This window comes from Crocuta crocuta, unplaced genomic scaffold (assembly GCF_008692635.1).
Source record: "Crocuta crocuta isolate KB4526 unplaced genomic scaffold, BGI_CrCroc_1.0 scaffold41, whole genome shotgun sequence".
In the NCBI taxonomy this organism is placed as follows: domain Eukaryota; kingdom Metazoa; phylum Chordata; class Mammalia; order Carnivora; family Hyaenidae; genus Crocuta; species Crocuta crocuta.
In genome coordinates this window covers 11,443,609-11,462,641 of record NW_027529428.1, presented here as the reverse complement: position 1 = coordinate 11,462,641, position 19,033 = coordinate 11,443,609, and the positions used below count along the sequence as shown (strand labels likewise).

Sequence of the window (19,033 nt, the reverse complement as noted above, 5' to 3'; positions counted from 1 at the left end):
CGCGCGCTCTCTCTCTCTCTCTCACTCAAAATAAATGATGAAAAGTGGGGGGGGCTCAAGCAATTAGGCCAGGCCCACCTGGATAATATCCTCTGACTAAGTTGAAGTTAGGGATTAGTAACATTAATTACACCTGCGTAAGCACTCTCCACAATAGCTAAAACATGGAAAGAGCCTAAGTGTCCAGCAACAGATGAATGGATCAAGAAGATGTGGTTTATCTATACCATGGAATACTCCATGGCAATGAGAAACAATGAAATCTGGCCATGTGTAGCAACATGGATGGACCTTGAGGGTGTTATGCTGAGCGAAATAAGTCAGGCAGAGAAGGACAAATATCATATGTTTGCACGTATAGGAGGATTAGGAGGAACTTGACGGAGGAACAAGGGGGAGAAGAAGGGCGGAAATGGTGGGGGAAAGGGAGAGAGGCAAACCATGAGAGACTCTTGAATGCTGACAAAAACTGAGGACTGATGGATGTGGGGGGAGGGGGGAATGGGCATGGAGGAGGACACTTGTGGGGATGAGCACTGAGTGTTATGTGGAAACTAATTTGACAATAAACTATTTGTAAAAAAAAAAAGTCTCAAGAATAAAAAAAAAATTACACCTGTGTAATTCCTTTTGCCATATAAGATACAGTAATTGCGGGAGCCAAATCACGTTCACTGATATCACCCCCCACTCAAAGGGAGACGGTTCAAGCCTACAGATCCCCGGGGATCATCCTAGAATTCTCTCTACTGTGTTCGTTTTTTTAAAAACTGAAGGATAGAGGAGCTTGAGATCGTTCTCTGTTTTAAAGAGCGGCTCCTAAGAGATTGGAGGTCACCTACCCCGTGTCTGGCCCAAGTCCCTGGACACATCATGTCACTGTGTATCATCATTCAAATAACCCCTGGTTGATGCAGTCAAGCTGGGTATGCCCCAAACTGGGGTCTTCATGAGCCCTTTTCATTCTAGCCCCATAGCCTTATATTGAGTAGCAATCCCTTAAAATCTAATGGGAGGTTATTTTTCAGACCCACTGTTCAGTATTATTGAGAATTTCAGTGTTTTCCTCTATAATGAGAAGGTGGGATCAAGTATATTAAAGTTCGCTCGTCGGTTGTCACATTACATTGAAGGCCTTCCTAATTTTTGCACGTTGAGTGCTTTGGGTACTTGTGTTTTCATACTTGTGTTCCCATCTGTTACTCATCATGGTGATTATTTTGGCCTGAATGGGAGGCAGAGGTGCCCCATCTCACACATTTTAAAGTGTGTCGGTGTCCTGGTGCAGAGTCCAGCCCTTCTGTGGACTGTGCCTCACTTGATCCTCTCATCTACCCCCCCCCCCTTGAAATCCCAAGTCCAGAACCTCACACTCATGCAATAGTGCCTCTTAGGACTGTTTTCCATTCGTACACTTCCTAAAAATGCATAATTTTGAGCCTGTTGGGCCTATAAAGGAATCCCAGAAACACCTTGAAGTTATGTCGTATTTATTGTCACCTGCCTTAGTTTAGCTTGGGAGAATGACTAAAACGAACCTCTGGTACAGCATGGTGACTCTGGTTAACAAGAGTCTATTGTATATTCGAAAGGTGCCATGAGACTAGCTCCTAAAAGTTCTTCTAAAAGTTTCTTGCAAGAGGAAACAAAGCGTATTGTCGCTACTATGTGGTGATGTTCACTAGACCGTGGTGATCATCTCACACTATATATGTGCCTCACATCATCACATTGGACTCCTAAAATTAATACAGTGTTATATGTCAATTATATCTTCATAAAATTTTTAAAATATTGGGGTGCCTGAGTGGCTCAGTTGGTTGAGTGTCTGACTCTCAGTTTCGGCTCAGGTCATGATCCCAGCCAGGGTTGTGGGATCGAACCCCATGTCAGGCTCTGCGCTAAACGTGGAGCCTGCTTAAGATATTCTCTCTCTCCTTCTGCTTCTCCGCCAATCTGTCTCTTTCTCCGTCTCTCAAAAAAATAATAATAATAATAATAAAATATCTCCCCCAGTTAAAAAAAATCAGTGTGAGCCTGGTTATAAAAGCTTAAGGACAGGATTTGTCCACAGCTATTATGTCCACAGTGTTCTGTTTTTATTTTTCTTAATGTTTATTTTTGAGAGAGAGAGGCAGCGTAAGCAGGGGAGGGTCAGAGCGAGAGGGAGACACAGAATCCAAAGCAGGCTCCAGGCTCTGAGCACAGAACCCGATGCGGGGCTCGAACCCATGAACTGCAAGATCATGACCTGAGCCGAAGTCAGATACTTAACTGACTGAGCCACCCAGGCGCCCCACACAGTGTTCTGTTTTTAAAGCAGCTCTGTTCTGTGTGACTGACCTGTCATTAAAACACTGTCTCTAATAGGCTGAGCAGTAAGGGATACAAATTTGTCCCAAGTTTAGGTTAGGATGTGTAAAAATAATATCTCAGTTAAAAAAAAAAAAGAAAGAAAGAATTCACACAGAGAGAGTGGGTGTGGGTCACTGTTCAGCCTGGAATATTCTGCTTTCCTGCATAAGTATTTTTGCAGGCACCTGCGTTTTCAAAAGGAAATTGGAGTTTTCTCATATATTTTTTTAATGTTTTATTTATTTCTGAGAGAGAGAGAGAGAGAGAGAGAGAGACAGCATGAGCAGGGGAGGGTCAGAGAGAGAGGGAGATACAGAATCTGAAGCAGGCTCCAGGCTCTGAGCTGTCAGCACAGAGCCCGACATGGGGCTCAAACCCACAAACCATGAGATCATGACCTGAGCCGAAGTCAGACGCTTAACAGACTGAGCCACCCAGGCGCCCCTGAGTTTTCTCATATTTAAAAAGGCAGCCTTGGCTCTTAAAGCATGGTGCTAACAACAGACGTGGATGACGTGCAGAGATGTATATGGGCACACATGGGGTTAAGAGATAGCCAGCTCTTAGTCTGGGAAGCATTTGTTTCCCGGCTGTTAAAAAGTCTGAGGACGTAGAGCTAAACTCAGGAGGATGGATCCGCGTGTCTCCCAGGGAGGGAAGGCAGGTGCCCTCTGTGTCTCTGCGTTTGCCAATCATCCTCTTAATGTCTGTCGAATTATCTCCTTATGCTCCCACAAGCTTTTTATGTCCTCTTTTGAAACAGTGAATCACTTTATTAGGTTTTTCAAATGACATTCCTAATGTCATTTCCATAAGCCATTTTGTAAATGGATGCACCTCCCGTTCTGTGGAACCTGCTTGCAGACACCTGCCTTATGGGTCTGCCGTGGCTCAGAAGAGCGAAGTGATTTCACAATTTCATTTGCAACCTGATATGTGCATTTCACATGCGTTTGACTAGACTCCATCGCGTTCACTACTGAGATTCGTGAGTGTGTGTTGTGCTTTCCTCGCCCAGCCCTGGGATCCCGACACAGGCCAGACCTGGTGCCCAGCACCCCTTCGCTGTTCGAAGCTGCTTCCTTGGCAACCACTATTTCATCTTCTTCCTTGTACGTCAACAAACACTGTCCACACGACGGGACGACGCTCTATTCAAACAGGTAAGACTTTGCGCGATCACATTACCCATCCGGCTGTTACCACATTGGTGCCGCAGCCCCCCGGGTGTCTCAGTGAGAACATGCTGTCCCTGACAACCAGGATGTGACCGTCCCCTGCCCTGTAAGTGAGAGAAAGAGAAAACATGCTTGATTTTTAGTATGGCAAGACACACATCTGGGGAAAATCCCTCCTTACGGTTTTTTCACATTTAATCATTACGTCCTATAGACATTACGTGCTTGTTTCTAGGGAAGAAGACGGATCTTTCATCATGTCACCATATCTCACGAATGGATTCTTTAAGCAGGTGTTCTTGGTTCACACTGCAGATAGCTGCAAAGATACTTGAATATTCTCTTGTCGTTTGAGTGATCTTAGCGATCGTGGTAGACAGAATAATACCCTTCCCGAAATTGCCCCCACCCTAATCCCTGAGACCTGTGCCTTATATGTTCCTTTACATAGCAAAAGGGACTTCGCCAAGGTGTTTAAGTTAAAGATCCCAAGGTGGGAAGAGTATCTTGAATTATTGAGGCTATCCCAATGAAATCGCAGGGTCTCTTTTTTTTTTTTTAAATAATGTTTTATTAACGCTACAGTGGTAGGCGAATTTATGCTTCTGCTTTTTCCTAGATCACTGAGTCACACAAAATTCCTAATCCACAAAGAGTGGGTGAGAGTCTTTACATTAAATGTATCCTCCCTAAAAATCCTTAACTGTATGCCAGTGTGTCCTCAAGCCATAAAATTCAGTTACGCACAGGATCTTTGTAAGAGGAAGACAGGAAGATCAGAGTCCAAGAAGGAGAAGTGCAGAAGCTGAGGGCAGACAGAGACGTTAGAAGGTGCCGCACTGCTGGCTTCAAAAGATGGAAGATGGGGCGGTGAGCCCAGAAGCCTCTAGAAACCAGAAAGGCTAGGAAACAGGTGCCCCCTTAGAGCCTTCACAGAGGAAGACAGCTCTTCCAACACCTTGAATTTCAGGGTTTCTGACCAGAGCTGTGAGAGAATAAGTTGGGTTGTTTTAAGTGATAAGTTTATGATAATTTCTTACACAAGCAATAGGAAACAAATACAGTAACTCTCAAACATCCAGCGATTTAATGTTTCGGTGTCAGGGGGTGGGTAGTGTTATTTTCTAAATAGAGAGTCAATGATTTATTAGATACTTTTGCTATTTATTTAGAGAGAGCACATGGGGTTGGGGGGGGTGGTGTGCAGAAGGAAAGAGAGAGAATCTTTAGCAGGCTCCACGCTCTGTGCAGAGCCTGACAAAGGGCTTAATCCCACGACCTGAGTTGAAATCAAGAGTCAGACGCTTAACTGACTGAGCTACCCAGGCGCCTCTCAATACTTTTGGTTTTTAAACAAAACATTGTCAAACACTGACTGTAGTAATAGGAGGTGATATCTTTACAAAGTGATTACAGTGTTATCTGTCGGCTTAGTTTGATTTTTTTCTCTTTCTATAAATGCAATTTTGGGGGGGTATTAATGTTTATTTTTTGTGAGAGAGAGAGAGAGGGTGTGCAAACAGGGGAGAGGCAGAGAGAGAGGGAGACACAGAATCCGAATCAGGCTCCAGGCTCCGAGCTGTCATCTGTCTCAGAGCCTGGCACAAGTCTCGAACTCACAAACTCTGAGGTCATGACCTGAGCCAAAGTCAGATGCTTAACCAACTGAGCCACCCAGGCACCTCTATATATGCAATTTTGTAACTAGCTTCAGTTGCTGGACAGAGACTGCTCTATATGTATTCCTCATAATTATCTGTTAAATGTTGAACTAGCTCTTGTCAAAAATCTAGCTCTTGAGAATCAAGATTGTATTTATGCAGGTAAAGTCCTTCTGACACAGGTCATTTTCCACCTCCAGGCTTGCAGCGTAGCTCACTTCCAGAATGAGGACTCTGTATGGTAGATCCATTTTTAACCTACACAGATTTGTAGATGCTAGCTTGGTCTTTTGGCAAGTTAAGACTTGGTCATTGGAGCTTCCGTAGAAATTCTTTTCTGTTGTGGTTCCCTCCCTGCTCTCTCAGCTAGATACCAGTTGTGGGGTAGCAGGTGAGGCAGCCAGTCTGGGTCTAGAAAAGTGGAATGAATGACAGGGTGAGCATCAGTCTCAGTCGGGCTTCGGTTTAGATAGCTCTGGAGGAAGCACCAACATAGAAGGCTCCATTATAAATGATTCAATTCGTCTAAACTGGGAAAGAAATTTGGTTCCCTTCCTTAGGTTAGAAGACCATAAAGTGACCTCACCGTAATGTGTGCCTGAATGTTGATATTTGTTACGTAAATTAGTCAAGCAACGGCGTTTCTATCTCTGTGATATAGCTAAGCACCATCATTTTGCTCTCACATATCAATAGTGACTCAAAAAAAATGGCTGGAACATCACAGGAAGCTCCTTGCGAGATCAAAGGCAATTCCACGTGAAGCCATGGTGGTTCTTTATGTTTGCTACTGTTCTCATTATCGGGGGCACATAATTGGATATGCTATTACTTCCTAGAATTTTCAGCACAAAAACAAAAGGGTTTTTTGCTCATGGGTTTGTTTTTCTGTTCATTTGCTTGTTTGTTTTGGTGGTAGTAGTTGTGGGTAAGTATGCAGTGTCTTGGCCAGCAGTATTCAATTCTTGGGTATTCCTAAAGCTCCCCCAGCATCTGGAGCTGTCTCCTTCCTGGCCAGCATTCGAAGCTGCCTTTGTGTGCTCCGGGGCTGCGGTATAATTCTTGGTACTTTTATTTGTGAGGATGCTGACTATCACATATCAGATGGGAAAAACCTTAGTGCTACCTGTAATATTTTTCCCTTTCTTTTTTTGAAGTGAACTGTTGCAAAATAACCTTCTTTGTCATCGTATCTCCACGTTGCATTTTGATATGTTGTATTTAGGGGTCAGGTTGCAGCAACAAGAAACCACTCTGTCTTAAACAGAAAGGGATTTGATACAAGGAATTGGGTGCTTACAGAGTGCCTAAAAAGGCTCTGGGCTGGACATCAGGAAGTCGCTCCTGGATAATGTCCCCGAACTGGCCGCCTACAGCCGCGCAGCCCTGGCTGCCATCAGGCAGGTTCCCTGCCAACAAAAACCAAGCTAGTGGAGGCATTGTGGTGACCCCTGAATGTTTTTTAAATAAGCTAACGTTTAAAAGTCAAGCAGTTTGGGAGCGCCTCGGTGGCTCAGTCGGTTAAGCGTGCAACTCTCGGTTTCGGCTCAGGTCATGGTCTCATGGTTCATGAGATCAAGCCCTGAATCGAGCTCTGTGCTGATAATGCAGAGCCTGCTTGGGATTCTCTCTCTTCCCTCTCTCTCTGCCTCTCCCTTCCTCATGATCTTGTGATCTCTCTCTCCTTTCTCTCTCTCAAAATAAACAAACTTGAAAAAATTTTTAAAAAAATAATCAAGCAGTTTCAGTAAAATACCCAGATCCTTTTGAAAAATCCCTAGTTTGGGCCTCTCTGGGCTCTATTGCCTTGGGCATTTACCCACTGGACAGGGGGAAGCAGGGACCCTCCAGGTCACCTCCATGTTACCACCCCCTGCTTCGCTCATCTCTGATGTCACCTGCCTGTTCTTCTGGGCCTTTCCGATTTTAGCCTGGAGGTAGAAGAGAAGCCAAAGACATGTCTCTGATCTTAACCACTGCTTTAGGGGAATCGTAAGGGAAAGGTCCAAACAAGTCACAGAGGTGCTAAATGGGAAATAATGGCGTGTGAACTCCCGGGAATCAGTGTCCCTACCCCTCCCCACCAGCTAATTATTCAAAAGGGAAACCTTACCAGCAAACTGAAAAGAAATTGTCATGCTTTCTATCTCTTTTCCCCTGTAGAGCCCTCCTAGACCTACGTGGTGTCTCTTGCGGCAATAAACAAACATGATCCTTAGTCTCTTCTGGCCTCCTCGGTTTTAAAACCTAATCCAAATAGCCTGCAAAGAAAATGAGTTGAAGATTCATGTTATAATTCACATTCGGTTTTTCTTTTTTAATCTAGGAATCATCTTATGCTGAAGTACAGTGGCCTGTTTTTTCCATCTTGACTCCATCTTTCCACATCCGCGCTCAAATAAGCCGTAAATACTTCAGCTAGCAATTGCCATTCTGTCGGTCTTTCTTAAATCCTTCGAAAACACTTAGAAAGGCGCCGATTCGTGCTGGGATGTCCCCACACCTAAATTGTATATTGCAGTGGGGAAAACTGCTGCCTCTTCAAATTGTTCCCCCTTTTAAGGGATTATTCTTTGTAACCACAAAAACTCCAGTCGCAATCTATTTTCTTTCTTTCTTTTTTTTTTTTTTGTGAGTGTACTCTAAAAATTGAGAAGGAAGCAAATTGTATCTTTAAAGTGTATATTTAACCTGATGATGGGGAGTCCCTGTTTTCACAGCACAGTTTGGTGCTCGAGTGTGCAGCTCATAGCAATGGAGGCAAACTGGGGTGGGTACGTGCGTCCCAGGCAAATGGTGGGATTTACATTCTGAATTTTTGATCCTTGAGTTCTTCTTTCCTACGAAGAGCTCTCTTCTTTTAGAAGAGGTATAGAGGAGGCCTAAGAAATGCCGAGGCAAATGTGTTTTATATCAAAGTTAAGAACAATTTAATACTGTGGAAATTCGCTACATGCACAAATATGAATTCTTTCCATGATTCCAGCACCTTTGGTAGCAAAGCTGATGCCCTGATCATGCCTAAGTATCGAAAACACTGCTGCATCCCAACCTAGTTATAGCTTCCCCGTCAAAAATGCCTTTACCTCTGCGGCGCTGGGGGGCTCAGTCGATTAAGCGTCTGACTGTTGATCTCCGCTCAGGTCATAATCTCACAGTTCATAAGATCGGGCCCTATGTTGGGCTTTGCGCTGACCGTTTGGAGCCTGCTTGGGATTCTCTTTCTCTTCCCCTCTCTCTGCTCCTCCCCTACTTGTTTTGTCTGTCTGTCTGTCTCTCGCTCGCTTGCTCTCTCTCAAAATAAACACTTTGAAAGAAAGAAAACAAAATGTCTTTACCTTCATCACTGCTCTGGCCAGTCTCCTGCTTTGCTTGTGACTGTTTGAAATAGCGGGCCCAGGCCGGAGCCTGAACGACGTGCGGAGTGTTCAAGACGTGTGGTTGTATCAGAGGAAAAGCCACTGGTCATTTGCACATAGAGGGACAGCTGGCTAAATCCCCCTAAATGATGAGTCCATGATCAGAGACCTCAGAGGCTGACCCAGGGCATCTGGCTGCAGCTCTGTGTCTTCTGCCTGCCAGTAGAGTCTCATAAAGCCGGGAGAGCAGTGGAGTGATCCCCCCTCTTACAGACGTGTCTAAAAGACCCGGAGAGAGAATTGCGGGGGTCTGTGCTTTCCGTGACCTGCTGCCACGGGGTCACACGGCGTGCTAGTAAGGGGCCTGGGGGCCCGAGCCTCACGTTCTCGCCACCGTACCCCCTTTCACTCCAGCCCCTTGCCCCTGGTCTTGCTGTGTGTGCTGTGCACCTTGGGCCGGGCTTTCTGGCTTCATGGTAGAGCCACTTTTCTGCTGCTTAATAACTGAAGTATTTCTGTTAGACAAAGTGGCAGGCTTACAGGAATGTCTACCAGTGACTTGTGTTCTAGAAGTCATTGGCTAAGTCTGCTTACTAAGAACACAATGACTAGGTGGCTCCGTCGGCAGGGCGTCTGACTTTTGATTTTGGCTCATGGGTTCGAGCCCCGTGTCAGGCTCCACGTACTTGACAGCATGGAACCTGCTTGACATTCTCTCTCTCGCCCTCTCTGCTCTTCCCACACACTCTCTCTCTCAAAATAAATAAATAAACTTTAAAAAAAGTAGTCATATTTCAAACCACCAATAATATTATGATCACAATAGCTTTCTCTTTTTTTAATTTCTGAGACAGAGAGAGAGACACAGCATGAGCATGAGAGGGTCAGAGAGAGAGGGAGACACAGAATCTGAAACAGGCTCAAGGCTCTGAGCTGGCAGTCAGCACAGAGCCCGACGCGGGGCTCGAACCCACGAACCGCCAGATGGTGACCTGAACCGAAGTCAGACACTCAACCACCAGAGCCCCCCAGGCGCCCCATGATCACAATAGTTTTAATAATAGCTAATTCTGGGACTTTATTAAGGGTCTGTGTTAAGTTCTTCACGTACATCAGAGTGAATTAATTGTCCCACGCACCCTCTGTGGCTGTCGTATGTATTATCTGCAGGGTACAGAGGAGGAACACTTCACAACTTCAGGTCTCCCCCAAGGTCAAATGGCTGCCAGGTGGAGCCAGGGTCTCCAGGCACAACACTGACACAAGAGTGTGAGGCACCAGCCTCGGCCCCTCACGAGCCGCCCTCGCCCATGTTGGCCTGGCTCTGACCGCACGACCTTGATGCTGCTCACGGAAGCTGGGTAGCACCCACACAAATTCTCTTCCTCCTCCGTTTCGTCCGTGTTGCCTTTTCTTTTTCCATGTGATTGTAAGTGAGGTTTCACTTCTCCAGATGTTCGAGACCAAGTGCTCAAACACTAAAAATATGACCTACTAACTTAAGCCCCCAAGAAACCTGAAATAGCTGTTTCTTCAGGTTTTTATTTCTAGCTCTTCAAGTAGACTCCGCGTCGGTACATGATCACAGAGGAGAGAGACTTGTGTTTGGTTATGTTCCTGCTTGATTTAGAAAATCCCATATCTTGGGTTGACATAATAAGGTTAAGAAGGGACAGTTGTTACTTAAGAGATGAGAGGAGAGAAGGTGGGTTGCAAGAACTTTCTAGCAATTCCAGTTGTCTAACAGTGCCCTCGAGGGAAGGACAGCATGTGCCCGCGATATCTGCCGTGCACATGGCGGCTGCCTCCTGAACTGAGGGTGCCGATCGGGGCTGCCCAGGCCCCATGGGGTCTCTGTAGCTCTGCTGTGGATGCTGAATATTCAGTCTCCTCCCCAGACCCTTTGTGCTTTTACGGGTCTTCATCTGGTCACTCCTTCTTTGCAGACAGACCTCGTTACCACCGCTGTTGACCACCTCCATCCAACATCCATCATTATAAGTCACCAGTAAGGGCATTACCCCCACACAGCCCCTTCTAGATCTCTAATGTTGGGAAAGTTACTTAACCTTTACTCATTTTCCCCACTTGTGAAATGTGGATTATCAGACGACTGCCCCAAAGGGTTGTTCTAACCATGAGAGGAAATAGTAATCGGAAAGCACTCACTGGTAACCTAGTAAACACCATCAAAGTATGAGTTAAAGTATTGTTTTCATTGTTTCTGTCAAAAGGCCATCCAGAGTACTTTATTGGGTAGCGTCCAGTCAAGAAAATGGAAAAACACTGGGAATTTCAAACGGAATTTGTTTTTTTTTAATGGTTATTTATTTTTGAGCGAGGGAGAGAATGAACAGGGAGAGGCGGGGGAAGTGGGGTGCGGGGAGAGGACACAGAAGACCGGAAGCTGGCTCTGTGCTGACAGCAGAGAGCCCGATGTGAAGCTTGAACTCACGAACCGTGAGATCATGACCTGAACCAAAGCCAGACACCCAACCCACTGAGCCGCCCGGGCGCCCCTCAGACGGAATTTAGTGGGGGCGGTCAGTTACGCAGTGTAACTAGAGGCGTGGAAAAGGGACGGTGCAGACACCCAGGTTAGTAACTGCAGGCCACAGCTCCCAGCACCCGTTCTGTCAACTCGCAGAACCTAGGCTCATGAAGGAGGCCCCACCTGGGGACCTGGTGCCACCTTACAAGCAAGGACATCAGAGTCGGACATCATCAGAATTGCTGGGACAGTGGGAGGGACACAGCTGTTGCTGGAGACACTCCCCTCAGAAGGAAGGAAGGGGGGGGAGGGGAGGAGGAGGGAGGGGAGGAAGAAGGAGCAAGAGAGGACCAAAGGCTTCTCTCCTCCTGTCCCCTCATCGTCCTCGACTGGCAGAACCTAGCAAAGGAGCTGAATGACGTAGTTTGCTGACTCCTGGCTGCACATTGCAAGGTGGAGCCGAATCAAGATGTCACCGACAGCCACGGCACGCAGGGCGAAGACCTGAAAGATGCAGGCTCTCTTTTTTTTTTTAATTTTTTTAAATGTTGTATTTAGTTTTTGAGAGAGAGAGAGACAGCGTGAGCAGGGGAGGGTCAGAGAGAGAGGGAGACACAGAATCCGAAGACAGGCTCCAGGCTCTGAGCTGGCTGTCAGCGCAGAGCCCGATGCGGGGCTCGAAGCCACCAACCGTGAGATTGTGACCTGAGCCGAAGTCAGATGCTTAACCGACTGAGCCACCCAGGCGCCCCAGATGCAAGCTCTCTTAAAAAGAGAATTCAAAAGATCAAAGCTTGACAAAGGTACAGTGTGCATACAGGAGCAGGAATCGATTGGAAGTCTATACAGTCAAAGGAATCACAGAGCCAATTTATTGCCATGACAATAGAATAGTGGTATGTAAAGCAGATGTAATTTTTTTTAATCATCTGTGTCTATAGAGATGTTTACCAGCAAGTCTGTCCGACGGTCGATAACGCTTTCCCTGGTTCTGAGCCAGAACAGATGCTGCCTGTAAATACTCCTCGAAATGTCTCTGCTAATTCCAGGGACGTGGGACAGATAAAAAGCTTCCGCAGCTCAAGAACTTCACAAAGAGATTTGCAAACCTGGGGAAGACAGGTCACACACACACACACACACCCGATGGCGTAGCAGATATATGTTCAAGGCTGGATATCCGTCACCCACCCCCTAGCAAAATACTTTTATTGCCAATAGTACCCCACCTGCCCCATCTCATCAACTGAATATAACTCGGTCTGAAGCGAACACACACGAGGGGCTGGTAGATATGGTGGCGCTTCCATTCTTCATATAACGGAGGAAAGGATTTAGTCACCTTTTCTCCAGTGTCAGGAAACTAGGTCACCCGGCAAATGAGGATGCGTGTGTGGAAGAGAGTAACTTACGTGCTTCAGGATCCTCAAGGAAAAACCCACCTTGTTACCCAGCCTCCCAGGAGAAGATCTCATTTTGGGAATTAGGACCGTTTTTTTTTTTTTAATATTTTTTTTAATGTTTTTTATTTATTTCTAGGAGAGAGAGAGACAGTGTGAGCAGGGGAGGGTCAGAGAGAGAGGGAGTCACAGACTGAAACAGGCTCCAGGCTCTGAGCTGGCAGTGAGCACAGAGCCCGACGCGGGGCTCGAACCCACGAACTGCGAGATCATGACCCAAGCGAAAGTCGGACGCTTAACCGACTAAGCCACCCAGGTGCCCCAAGGGAATTAGGACCGTTTTAAGCCCTGCTGGGATGGCAGGCAAACCAAACGGTGGTATCACATCCTTTCCAGTTGTGACTGAGGCACCTGCAGAGAAAATCAGAACTTGATAGAAGGTTCATAATAGGAAGCCTGTCTGTTTAGCTTCCCCTCCCAAGCTCAGCACAAAAAAAAAAAAAAAAAATCATCACGTAGTCTGCACCTGGATTCTACTAGATGCCTTTTTTTCCCTTCTTTGACAAATTATAGAATTGCTTCTGAAATGATTAGCTTTTGAAATGATCCTTCATATATTTGGGCATGGGCAGGAAATTGAAGTGAATTTTTCAAATATCTGACAGTTTATGAGGAATCATTTAGGATTCAGCATTGATTCAGACACATTTTTTTCCACTGTCTTTTATTCATTTATTCATAAATTCGACAAATATGCCTTGAGCCCCAAACATGCCAGACATTGTGCTTGGGGCAGACGTGATTCCTCTCCTCCTGGAGATCAGAGACTGGGAGTGTCATTACATGCTGTAGAGTATTTAGATTTTTTTTTTTTTTATTTTTGCTGGGGTATAATTCACACGTAATGTTATTTTCGTTTCAGCTGTGCAGCCTAATGATGTGACAGTTGTCTGTATGGCAAAGCAGTCACCACAGTAAATCTAGGTACCATCTGTTGCCACACAAAGTTAGGAAAAAAAACATCTTCTTGTGATTAGAACTTAAATTTTAAGATGTACTCTCTTGGCAGTTTTCAAATTTGCATTACAATATCTTGACGTGCAATTCACACACTGTACATACACTACATTCCTCTCATGACTGACTTATTTTATAACCAGAAAGGTTTTTTGTTTACTTATTTGTTTTGGAGACAGAGGGGAGCAGAGAGAGAATCCCAAGCAGGCTCCATGCTCAGCCCAGAGCCCAAGGTGAGGCTCGATCCCACAACCCTGGGTTCATGACCTGAGCCAAAATCAAGAGTTGGACCCTCAACTGACTGAGCCACCCAGGCGCCCCTGTGACTGTATTTCTTGACCCCATCACCCATGTCACCCACCTCTCAGGTCCCCTCCCCATAGCAGCCACCACTGTGTTCTCTGTATCTGTGAGTTTCGTGTGTTTGTTTTATATTTGTTTAGATTCCACACACAAATGAGATCATCTGGTATTTGTCTTTCGGTCTGACTTGCTTCACTTTAACATAATACCCTCAAGGTCCATCCATGTTGTTGCAAAGGCATTTCAGTTTTGTTTTGTTTGTGGCTGAGTAATGCTCACAGCTTTTGATGAATTGGTACATGGCAGTATTTCGAGGTGCCTTTGTGCATTAAGATTTTTTAATGGACCCAGTTTATGGACAAGTCATATTGAAAACAGGAGGGCAGAATGTGGCCAGCCTGTGGGCATCTCAAAAATGATCTCTCTTACCCATTTCCTCCCCCTTCAATTTTACATCAAAAAAGCACATCTCTGTTTCCCTTGACCTTCAACCTCTAGGGCTGCATCTCTTGGAGGATGGTTTGCTAGCGGTCTCCCTGTCCCACGCCCTCCTTCCTGAAACCTCTAGAGAGATACCTATCCAAGCGTGATTGGTCCTTACATTGAGCCCGGACCCTGCGTCCTCCTCAAGAAATTCTTAGGCACATCCGAGTTAAAGAAAGAAAGTTCTTGGAAGATACCCCTCTCCCTCTCCAACTTCCCTGAGAGGTACAACAACTTCTTTGCCTTGTTGTTCAGCTGAAATACAGATGGGCTCATTCAAGGAATTAAGAGACCATAACAAGAAATTCCTGAAATGCAAAACCATAGCAGTAGGGGTGGGGTTTCAGATTATAGTGGAACGGGACCCCCAGTCTCTTGCTCACATCTCAGACCTACCTGGACAAATCCTCAGCACAGCCTCCCTCGCCGTAAAGCTGTTTTAGATTAATAACACCTCTGGAGGATTCTCCAGGCTGCCGCTAACTTGCTGCTCAGCTCAGCCCCCTCGGACCCTAAGCCACACTACACTATGGTTCTGCTCAGCAGCTATTCTTGACCTCACTGAGTCTACAAAGAGCCTTGACTCGGGGGCCAAAGTCCTTCTCTTTAAGATCCCATGGGCCTCATGACTCTCTCACTCAGCTTACAGGTCATTCCGATCCTTCTCAGCCCCTGGAAGTCACCCTGTCAATCCTGACCATTTCCGTCCATCCATTTGGTTTGTCTCCTTCATGTTCCAGTTCTGTTCTCATTAAGCCAGTCTTGTGCACATTGGTCTGTCGCCCTCGATAGCTCCCGGCCATGTGGCCCCACACAGGGCAGTCCACAGGCCTGTCCACACCACTTAGCCACTGTCAGCTGCCGTAACCTCCCTTTGAGGTGTCCCCTTTGGCCCACCCATTGCGCTCCCATTTGCCTTCTGAGCTGTCACATCTTGTCTAGCCCTGTTATCACACATGGAGTTTTGGTGTCGGCAGGACTTGAGACCCATGGCGGGTGAATTTCCGCCAGGCCCCTGAGCGCCCTCCTCCATGCACGGGTCCTGTGGTGCCGGGTTCTGCCACATGCCTGCGTTGAATGTCTTCTCAGATGCACCTCAGATATGCACAAAAATTAACAAATACCATATTTCACCCAAGGCAAGATGAGAGTTGATCTTTGATTTAATCCTCTGTGATCTCTAGAATTATCTCCACTGTAGCTGGCTCTGTCTCCCTGTAATTTAGATGGTTTGCTCATCTTTGAGGGACGAACTTCACCATGGAAGTCCAGAGAGGGAAACTTGGCTGCTGGGTGCTCGTGGATTTCAGAGAAACTAACAGACCCAGCCTCCCACAAGTGAGCACAGTATATCTACCCAGCCAGGAGGCGGTTGGTAAGGGTACTGAGGGAATGAGGAGGCAATGATCAAATCTCAAGTCAGAGTGACATTAATCTAAGATGTAATTATTTAATAGCCTGTTTTCAAGGATAAAGTAATAATAAAGATGAAATCTGTAATGATGTAAAGGAGCCCGTTAGTCTCCTGGCCAGCCGCATTAAAAATTAGCGTTTGGAAGGTCGCAAAAGAACTGAAGAAGGGCCAGACTTTCTTCCCAACAAAGGCTTTGGCTGAAATGAAAATGTCATCCTGATGGCCACCGGGAGGGCTTCCGGGTTAACGTTTGTCTGTCTTTCCTTCTGTTTTCCCTCCTTGTGCGGAAGCACTTCCTCTGAGAAGAGTTATTTTGTCTTTTATTTACACACGAGTGCCTCTGAGTTGGCGTCCTAGTAATTTTCTCTGCCGTGCCTGGCCATTTCCTTTGTCATCCGTGAGCTGTGACAGGAGAGAAGGCACGCATGCCGGGGTCAAGCACCTTGTGACTTTCCCCCCACCCCCAACCCTCGCAGTGCTTTCCAATCTTAGTGGCAGAACTCACCCTGGAAGAATCACAGAGTTTAGGGAACATCAGGGTTCTTCTGGCTTCCTGTCATCCAGCCCTTTTATTTCTAATTGTTTTTGCATGAAAACCTTAGGCACCAAGTTTAACAAATAGACATATAAAGTTTTTAGGACAAAGAGCAAGCTCTAGTACATGTCCCTTTATGCTCCCCGTCCCCAAATGCAGCCACCTTCAACTCTTCTAGCTGATTCCTTTGGCACTTAACTCCTCGTCTCTACGTAGCATGCTAACGCGGCTGTTTCTTGATCTTGCTGGTTTAGACACTAGCTTCTCACCACAGAAGATGGAGCCGGAGCTGTGGCTTCCCCACCCCACACCTATCATACATGAACACTCTCCTCACCCTGGCCTCCTCTTCCGTCTCCAGTATACTTTCATCTTGCTCATACTTCGATCTCTAGTGAGCGTTTCAGCATGACTGTGTGAATACTTCGTTTGCTTTCCTTTCCTGCATGACTCTGTTTCCCCCATAATAAATACCGTCTCGTTCTTTCATTTCCTTATATTTCTGTTTGTCCTTAATGAGAGCCTAGACTCTGCACCAGCTGTTCTCATTGTTTTCGAACTGTTCAGCCGCATTAGGTTCTGTTAATTTCCTTGTCTTGTAGAAGTTTCCCCCCGCCCCCAAAAGCCTTCTGACCTTCTCCATTCTGGACTGATTGCTGTCTAGGGCCTGAAGCACATATGTTACACTGGGATCTGGGGATCCTAATCGCTTCTTGTCTGTATTGGTTCTCCTGTGTCTCATATCCTTAACTGTATTTTCCTTTTTTTTTTTTTTTTGGTTTATCGCTTCATTTGGGGGGAGCCCATCCTCCAGTATCTTTCTGAGAAAAGGATTTGTGGGAGGCAGAATATTCAAGCCTCACATAGCTAAGAAATTCTTCATTCTAACTCCAACACTTGATTGATAGCTTAGCAGATGTAGAACTCTGTTGTAAGTTTCTGTTTTCAAAATCATAAAGCCTTTGCTCCATTATCTTCTGGTTTCTGGTTACTGTTGAGAAATCCAGTGCTATTCTGATTCCCGATCTTCTGCATATGGCCTATGTTTTCCTTTAGGAGTTTACAATGTCTTCAGTTTCTCTCTTTTCACTCCACATTTCACGATCACATGCCCCGGTGTGGGTCTGTTTTCAGCCACTGAGTGTAGGACACTCAGAGGGACTTTGCCGTCTGCAAACTTGTGCTTTTGAGTTTGGGGAAGTTTTCTTAACTTTTTAAATTTCCTCCCCTCTATTTTCATCTCTCTGCAGTTCCTTTTCTGCTTGTAAGATACCCTAGATTTGTTCCCCAGTTTTCTTTATTTTTCTTTCTTCATTTCCACCTATGTGTCTTTCTGTCCTGCTGTCTGTAAGCACTAATCGTGCCACTGTGTTTTTCATTCTTTTTTTATTTTTTTAATGTTTGCTTATTTTTGAGAGAGACAGAATTGAAAGGAGGCTCCAGACTCTGAGCTGTCAGCACAGAGCCCAATGTGGAGCTCGAACTCATAAGCCATGAGCTCATGACCTGAGCCCAAGTCGGACACTTCACCAACTGAGCCACCCAGGCCCCCTGCGTTTTTCATTGCTGTTGTCAGATCCTCCAAGAATTTTTCTGTGTTCACTGGGGTTCTCTTTTGTGGCAGACTTTTTTTATTTCGCGCTTATGATTTCTTTCCTCTGTGGGGCTATCAGAGAATTGTGGGCTTTTTGGTTTTGCTCTGATTTTCATCTTTTCTTCCTTTCTGGTCTCAAGTGTCGCACAGGCTGCGTTTTCCGTTTGCTCTGGTCTACATCTTTCATGTTGGAGGTGTTCCTCAGATTTCTGGAAATCCTTGCTTGTTGATCAGCCCCAGGTTTGAAATGGGAGAAGAAGAAGTTGCCCAGAAGCTTAAAGTCTGAACCGAGCTTGATGACCAGGCTTTATAAGAGGTGATCTGTCCGGGCTCTCAAGAGCGGAGCCAGTGTTTGCATTTGCTGATCTCTGCTGCGGAGCTGGTCACATTCCCCAGAAGGAGGGAAGGGCCTGGCGGTCTGCCTTCTGGGGCCTGGGGCAGGAAGGATGACTGGAAGGTACGCTTTCACTTCATTGCTCGCCTTCCCCTCACCTGAGCGGGGTGTCCCTGGGCCCCGAGAGCCTGTCTTCTGTGTCCCCATCAGAAGGGGGGAGACAGCGCCCTCCAGGCTTCTCCTGGAACGGGGCACACTGTCTCCCAGCTTATCCGTCTCTGCCTCTCCGGTCGTGGCTTCAGATCCAGCTGTCTGGGTTCACTCTCACCACCGGTCCACGCGCCTTCCAGGCTGAGATGTTAGACTCTCCCCTCCCAGGTCAGGTCTTCTCTTCCCCCTTCCTTACAGTTTCAGAGGGGCTTCAGGTGACAGTACAGTCACGTGGGATTCGTTCCATCTGCCTCTGCTCCTTCGTCTGTGAATCAGGAGAGGCCTGGACACTTGCGGGGAGAGGATCCCGAGGTTGCCTCTTGATCGCGTGTCCCCTTCCTGAGTCCTTGTCCACGGCGGCCCGTTTCACGGGGGACACACCCCTCGATCATGCACTCCTCCATCATGAGTACGTCCGTGGTCGGGCATGAATGAGTTTAAGAAGCTGTTTTGCAAAGAGCTCTTTGCATTTTTGCTTTGGCTGGGATCTCGTCAAGACCTTGTCCCCTGGGAAGCGTCCTCATGCTTGTGGGCAGCCCCGCGTCGGGGAAGGGCTGGTGGAGAATGCTGGCAAGGTGGTCATGGCTGTCCTGAGCTAGGTCGCGTCTTTACTTCGGTGCCTCTTCATCTCCCCGTGTCCCTGGAGCTTGACCAGGTCTCCTCAGCACGTGCGGGCAGTGGGGTTAGTCAGATGCCCAG

At 46.5% G+C, this 19,033-nt stretch overlaps 1 protein-coding gene across 4 annotated transcripts in view; it reads left to right on the top strand.

Moving 5' to 3' along the window:
* The window catches only part of PIP5K1B (phosphatidylinositol-4-phosphate 5-kinase type 1 beta), a 307,134-nt gene that overhangs the window by 229,505 nt on the left and 58,596 nt on the right, over nt 1-19,033 (top strand). For all 4 annotated transcript variants that reach the window (XM_077759415.1, XM_077759417.1, XM_077759416.1 and 1 more), the window contains one exon: nt 3,374-3,518. In XM_077759415.1, the coding sequence (XP_077615541.1) occupies nt 3,374-3,518 (145 nt within the window). The remainder of the gene's footprint in view (nt 1-3,373; nt 3,519-19,033) is intronic.